Raw genomic sequence first — 7,500 nt, forward strand, 5'->3', positions numbered from 1 at the left:
GCCCAGAAGGTGCGGGCCATCTCCTGCAGGGTGTCGTAGCCGGCCTGGGCCCGCAGTTCCTCCACCCAGCTGTAGAAGTCGGACGCCCACAGGTTCCAGTTGGGCATGCTGCGCCTGCTGCGCACCAGCTCTGCAGCGGCACTCTCCCCTCCTGCAGGGGCTGCAGAGACAGGAGGAGGAGAGAGGAGGAGGAGGAGGAAGAGGAAGAAGAAGAAGAAGAAGAAGAAGAAGAAGAAGAAGAAGAAGAAGAAGAAGAAGAAGAAGAAGAAGAAGAAGAAGAAGATGAAAAGAAGAAGAAGAGAGAGGAGGAGGAGGGGGGGTAGAGGTAGAGGAGTAAGAAGAAGAAGAAGAAGAAAAAGAAGAAGAGAGTGGAGGAGGAGGAGGGGGGAGGTAGAGGTAGAGGAGTAAGAAGAAGAAGAAGAAGAAGAAGAAGAAGAGGAGGAGGAGGAGGAGGGAGGAGGTAGAGGAGGAAGAAGAATGAAGAAGAAGAGGGGAAGGAGGAGGAGGAAGGCGTGGAGAGAGAAGGGGAAGAGAGAGGGAAGAGAAGGACAGGACAAGCAGTGAGAAATGAGAGAGGAGGAGAGAAGAGGATATGAGGACGAGAAGGAAATCAGGAGAGAGAGAGAGAGAGAGAGAGAGAGAGAGAGAGAGAGAGAGAGAGAGAGAGAGAGAGAGAGAGAGAGAGAGAGAGAGAGAGAGAGAGAGAAAGGAAAGCAGGCGTAGATGCATGAAGACAAGCATATGGAGAGATAGATAGAAAGAAAGTCAATGATGTAGAGAGATACAGAGAAAGAGCAGTGTGGGAAGCCAGAGGAAGAGGTGTGGGACAGAGAGAAAGAGAAAAACAGACACATACAGAGAACGGGAGAGATAGAAAGAGAGGAATGCAGAGGGAGAAAGAGAGAGAAAACAGCCCGGCAGTGGAGAGAGAGAGAGAGAGAGAGAGAGAGAGCAAAAAGAGTGAGAGAAAACAGATGTATTTCCACAACAATATTAAACAATTGAAAATGTCAGGCAGATGATAGTAGATTACCAGTGACGTGTCTGTTTTCCTAAACCAGAGAAACGTTTTTTTGAGCAGCAATGAAACTTGAAACACCAAACACAGGTAAAGATGACTCCTGGTAGCTATAATGCCAGGACTTATCTTTTATTACATAGCAATCCATCTGCCATTTCCATCCACGGCATAGTGTATGTAGCATGTGCAGCATATCACAGAAATGAAAACACCCCTCACATTTCTGCAGATTTCAGACATGGCATCATTAAAAATCGTATTACCTTATTTATTGACTTAGGCCTACTTATCCCCCGACAACTGTAGAGGAGTTGCCCTCCACTTTGTAATTGGTTACCACCACACATGCTTGACGTGGCCTGGACAGTCTCCAGACATTAGCCCTACAGCAATCCTATGGAGGGAACTGAAGCTCCTACTTGCCAAGATACAGCCACAAAATCTTAATGATTTATGTAGAGATGATCTGCAAAGAAAAGTGGACAAAAAACACTTTTTGATATGTGCACAAATCTGTCTTTGTTTGTGGACAAACCAGGGGCGCTGCCAGAAATGTTGGGCCCCATGAAAGATTCGAATTTTGGGCCCCCTTAAGGACCCCTCTCAGTGCTTGGGCCCCCTTAAGGGCCCCTGTCAGTGCTTGGGCCCTTAGAATCTGTACCACTTTTCCCCCCCTATAGCGGCCCCCATGGGACAAACTAACAAAATCAGCAAGGGATCAAATTCTTATTACTCTCACTGTATATACGTTATACACTGGATACTTTTCATTGTGTCAAAATGAAAGCTCTTTAATATTGTCCCATGAAAAGATATACTTACAAATATATGCAGACATGTACTTACATATAGCCTATGTGTACCTATTTATGTATGCGTGTGTCCATTCAGAAGACTATTCAGAAATCTTACAAAAGGGCTTCTGCTATGGAAATGTCATGCGTCACAAACTAACTCTGAAGGACGCTTCCTTTTTCCATTTCAACAGCTCATGCTATTTAGCCATTATGATTTGCCCTTGCTGGCTTTTCATTAGGGTCTTGGGTCTGTATCTCTAACTCTGCATCACTCTGCGACTGTCTGTTACCGTTGCTGCACAATTTTCTGCGTTACGTCAGAGGTTTTTCCATTTTTTTTCTTTTTTCCCCATGCTTCGTCTTCCTCCTCGCGGTATTTAGAAAATATATATGCCATTTCCCTTCCATCGCTGGCCCCCCTCCATCTTCCTGGAAATAGGAATGGAGATGTAAACGAGTCGGAGTGAGGGGAACAAATTGACAAGAGCCGCAGGCTTTATAGCACTCGCTTTAAATTCGGTCTTGTGCGTGGCCGCGTCCATGATGTGCCCGAAGGCCATGGCATATCCCATTATTCTCCATACACACGCCTTAAGGCAAAAGGTCTAGGGGTTACAGAGCTGTGTGTTGGGGGGGAAATGCCCCCCTCCGACAGTGATGTTTGCTCTTAAAATCAGACAGTCATCCCCCCCATCCCCACCATTACGATCAGAGCCCCATCTCTCTCTCTCTCTCTCTCTCTCTCTCTCTCTCACTCACCTTTTCTCTCTTTCTCTCTCTCACTCACCTTTTCTCTCTTTCTCTCTCCTCCCAGGTGCTGGCTCTCACTCCTTCCCACCCCCACTCTCTTTCTCAAGTCCATCGTCTCCATCACCATCTCTTCATCTCCTCCTCTCACCTCCACCTCCACCTCCACCTCTGCCCTCATCCTGAGCTCCCCAGCCCTCTTCTCCCCACCTACCACCTCCCCTTCCACCTCCCCACCACCATCACCAACACTCTACCCCTTTTAACCTCAGGCGTTCACAGTGATGGAAAAAAACAATTTTTTTCAGTCAACAGACAGACAGATAGATAGACAGACACGCAGACGGACGAGAGGGAGAGATTCGTAGATGTGGCAAAAGCCGAGGCAGAGGCTGCCGAGTCGCACTTCAAAGCACATCACACAGCGCCGCGCTGGCTCTCACCTTTATGCTCCTCTGAAGCAGTCATTTCCTCCGCTCCTGAGGAGAGCAGAGGAGAGGAGAGGAGGGGAGGGGAGGGGAGGGGAGAGGAGAGAAAGAGGAGAGGGGGTGGAGAGGAGAGGAGAGGAGAGGAAAGAAGAGGAAAGGAAAGGAAAGGAAAGGAAAGGAAAGGAAAGGAGAGGAGAGGAGAGGAGAGGTGAGGAAAGGAGAGCAAAGGAGAGGAGATGAGATGAGATGAGATGAGATGAGATGAGATGAGATGAGATGAGATGAGATGAGATGAGAGGAAAGGAGAGGAGAGGAGAGGAGAGGAACGGAGAGGAGCGGAGAGGAGCGGAGGGGAGAGGAAGGGAGAGGAGAGGAGAGGGGAGGGGGTGGAGAGGAGAAGAGAGGAGAGAAGAGGAGGGGAGAGGAGAGGAGGGGAGAGGAGAGGACAGGGGCGTGGAGAGGAGAAGAGGGGAGAGGAGAGGAGAGGGGGTGGTGAGGAGAGGAGAGGAGAGGAGAGGAGAGGGGGTGGTGAGGAGAGGGGGTGGAGAGGAGAAGAGAGGAGAGAAGAGGAAGGGAGAGGAGAGGAGAAGAGAGGAGAGGGAGGTGGAGAGGAGAAGAGAGGAGAGAAGAGGAAGGGAGAGGAGAAGAAAGGGGGTGGTGAGGAGAGGGGGTGGAGAGGAGAAGAAAGGAGAGAAGAGGAAGGGAGAGAAGTGGGGGGTGGAATGGGATGGAGCCCAGGAGCAGGAAGGAGAGATGGAAGCGATAGAGGGATAGATAGCAGGATGGAGGAAGGTAGAAAGAGAGGGAGGGAGGGATGGGGGGAGATAAGAGGTTTGCATGAAAAAAAGATGGAAACGTAGGGAGGGGAGACCCCAAACAGGCAGGGAGGCAGCCGGGTAAGTTTAAAATGAGACGTAGAGGGGGATTATAGAACAGCAGCGGTAAAAGAGGAGAAATGAAAAAGAGAGAGAAGTAGAGAGAAGGATGAACATAAATGGGTAACAAGACAAGAAAAAACAAAACAGATAAATGTCACAAGAACGTTTTTTTTAACATAAACATTTGAGATGTAGTAGGCCTAATTATTTCTCAACTTTATTTATCTTTAAAAGGGTGGATTTAACTCCTTCGAGGTTATGTGTGAAACAAGGAGACCTCATAATACCTGATAAACACTGAGGTCCCGCCAGGACGAAAGAGACAATCACAAGAGCACAGAGACCAAACATGATGCTGTTATATTGCCTGTACAAAAGCAATAGTAAACGGAAAAAGAGAAAAAAAAAGACAACAAGCTTTTATTCCCAATTTTTAAAAGAAATTTCTAAAAACACAACTCCCACAAGGCGGATGTGTTGAAGCACACTGTACACTTCCAAGAGATACCTCTGAGAACGAATCAATAGTTGCATGTATTAGTAGAACACTACGGAACAACATGAACTGTATCGGCAAGGACACGTCTCTTTGTTGCCTATATAACCTACACAAGTGGTTACTGAGCAAACACCACAAAGACGAGCACATAGGCAAACAGGCAAGAGAGTGCCAAGGAATAAAAGGGACAGTTAAGCTTTTATGAAATAATAATAACAAAAACTTCAACAAGGTACAGAGCTGTAAAACGAGTGCTGAAATCGACAAGTAAACGTACCTGTGAGACTGTAAGTGTGACAGCAATTTGGTCAGTTCTGGAGGACACTGGCTTACTGGCCCTGGACAGTGGACAGTGGCTGCTTCTTAAGCACTTCACTTCCGCCCAAGAACGCAACACCCTTCTGAAACTCCACATAACACATGCACACCCATGCAGACATTCTGGACCGACACATTGCACAGTGTACACATGTGCATATTGACACAGAGAGAGGGGGGGGGGGAGACAGAGAGAGAAAGAGAGAGAGTTACAGACAGAGAGAGAGAGTTACAGTAATAGGCAGACAAATTGGCAGGAACAAGTTGACACGTTTGCATTTCATGGGATTCTAAAATGTCTGATTGTCTGAATGTCTGAATGTCAGATCCATCATTTCCAAACTGCAGACTTGTGAAAATGGTACAGGCCGTCAGTAAACAGTAGAAAAGAAAAAAAACACGACATTGACATCAAAAATCATCGAAACTGTGTGCAAAACCTCCAAATTCCAAAAAGCGCACCAGATTCTCACCTAATGATTGACCGATGGACAAAGTGTGTGTATAGAGTAGCATGGATGTGACTAGAAAGAGTAGAGAAGCCCTCTCTATTGCTTCAAACCTGAATAAAATGTGTACAAACTAAACTGTAAAATGTGACTCTCAGCAGCAAAGTTCCCCTTGAAGCTGGGGCAAGCACGTTGTCTTTATTCCCCGTTTCTTTCTCTCTTTCCCTCTGATTTTTTTTCTGAGTCTGTCTAACTGGAGAATACAGTGATTGTGTGGAGGTGGGCGTAGGCGGGCCTGGAAGGACGGAGGCTTGCACAGAGGGCCGAAGCCCAGACAGAGAGCCAGACAGCTGGGCTGGCAGACGCGAGTGGAGGGGGCAGCCAGAGGGGACGGCCAAAGCCACCGCAGCCTACTTTCGCATCCTCCCTCCAAAGAGACGCTTTCGACTGCTGCTTTGACTGTTGCTTTCTTTCATTGCTGTGGGGGAGTGAGAGAGAGAGAGAGAGAGAGAGAGAGAGAGAGAGAGAGAGAGAGAGAGAGAGAGAGAGAGAGAGAGAGAGAGAGAGAATGTGTGAAGCGACACATCCACATCACTGGCTAGTTGCCATCATCACTGGCATTTCACGCACAGACACTCAGACGCACACACTCAGACACACACACACACACACACACACACACACACACACACACACACACACACACACACACACACACACACACACACACCGCACACACACACACACACACACACACACACACACACACACACACACACACACACACACACACACACACACACACACACACACACACACACACACACACACACACACACACACACACACACACACACACACACAAATTATTCAAGAAGGGCGGCGAAAATGAAAACTGTATCATTTGACTGACTTTGCCGGAGGACAAAAAAAGGACCCAAATAAAACTGTCTACTGCCAAGGAGAAGGACTGACCAGTCAAAAAGAGAACAGACCACTCCAGAATTCCAACAGCTCCTGCAACAGTAAACACACTCGATCTCTGATTGGCTATTTCACGTCATCCACCAAGCCTGTTATGTGTCCAGACTGGCAAGGTGACAGCGGCGGTGTGTTTCTCAAACTTTTTCACACCAAGGACCATTTCATTCCATTTTCCTTTTTCAGGAACCACCCGTCAATGGAATTGACAGGCTCACGCAGTCCTACAGAATGAAAAATACCAGTCTTATTTTGACTCTTAAAGAGTTGACCATAACTCTATGTCAGATAACATTGGGTCCCACTATAAAAAATAGTGTTTACAGGAATTTCACAGGGACTACTACAAGTTCAACTCAATGTTTTGTAAATGTCAACGCTGGAATGGGAAGAAATATTGGTGGTATGAAGCCGAGTGGGTGTGTAATCATCTAGCGTTGAAATTACATTGACAACATTTTACACAGACTTTTGACCCATTTCTGACTTTCCACAGTGTTGTAAATATTCTATCTACTTTACCCCGCAATATTAAAACAGCATTTTTTTACTGTGTATTGTACATTACAAATTCAGATGCAATCTGCAGATCACATATTAGTGATATCAACTCTGCCCCACAAAGGCAAAGTGCAGCAACTACGCCAACATTGAAACTGAGAAAAAATATCGATATTAGGTTGGATATTGTAGTTACTGCAAATTTGGCATGGCAATATCTCTAAAATGGGACGCATTTGGACCATGGGGCTTTGTCACAACATAAAGGAGGTGTTATGAAGACCATTTTCAGTCTAAACTCAAAATTGACAAAATATGTAGTTACCACACTTTGTCTTTGTAGAGCAGAACTGGCCTGTCTTGTTGTGAAAGAAGATCTTTAGATCTGTTTTGCCTCCTAAAATGTTAAAAATATGCTATAGCTTGTCTTGGAATTACAAACAATTATGGAGATCTCCCCTCACAGACCACCAGGTCCTCAGTCCTCTCTTTGAGGACCGCTGGCATACATACCCTCCCCTTTCCTCCAAGTAAAACCAATTAACGGCTCTCCTTGCACATCACGTCCTGTCCTCCTTCAATGACAGGTTGCGCACTGTCAGAACAAAGAAGCATGTGTCATAACAGCGAGCGATCAACCAGTCATCTCGACATGCTGCCGGTTGTGGTGGGGGATGGTGGTGGTCGTAGTGGTTCGTCTGATGGTACGGTATGGTTGCTAGGGGAAACTATAACATGATCATCCACACAGATAGCTCCCCGTTTGCATGTAAGGTGTGAAGACAAGGGGTGCATTCAAATATGTGACCTTGCGTCCTGCACTTGTGCTTGTGGCCTCGTACCAAGAAGTAACACGTGGTGATGACATCACTGACAACAGC

The 7,500-nt window shown here is 46.7% G+C and overlaps 1 protein-coding gene across 1 annotated transcript in view; it reads right to left on the reverse strand.

The window, feature by feature from the left end:
* The window catches only part of LOC134461862 (otospiralin-like), a 5,476-nt gene extending 275 nt beyond the window's left edge, over positions 1-5,201 (reverse strand). The window contains exons 1-5 of the mRNA XM_063214698.1: positions 5,162-5,201; positions 4,648-4,811; positions 4,159-4,238; positions 3,009-3,044; positions 1-160 (exon numbers count right to left, since the gene is read on the reverse strand). The exon at positions 1-160 is cut by the window's left edge and continues 275 nt beyond it. Of these exons, the coding sequence (XP_063070768.1) occupies positions 1-160; positions 3,009-3,044; positions 4,159-4,222 (260 nt within the window). The 5' untranslated portion in view covers positions 4,223-4,238; positions 4,648-4,811; positions 5,162-5,201. The remainder of the gene's footprint in view (positions 161-3,008; positions 3,045-4,158; positions 4,239-4,647; positions 4,812-5,161) is intronic.
* Positions 5,202-7,500: the final 2,299 nt, after the last annotated feature.

Source organism: Engraulis encrasicolus, chromosome 13, assembly GCF_034702125.1.
Source record: "Engraulis encrasicolus isolate BLACKSEA-1 chromosome 13, IST_EnEncr_1.0, whole genome shotgun sequence".
NCBI classification, from domain to species: Eukaryota; Metazoa; Chordata; class Actinopteri; order Clupeiformes; family Engraulidae; genus Engraulis; species Engraulis encrasicolus.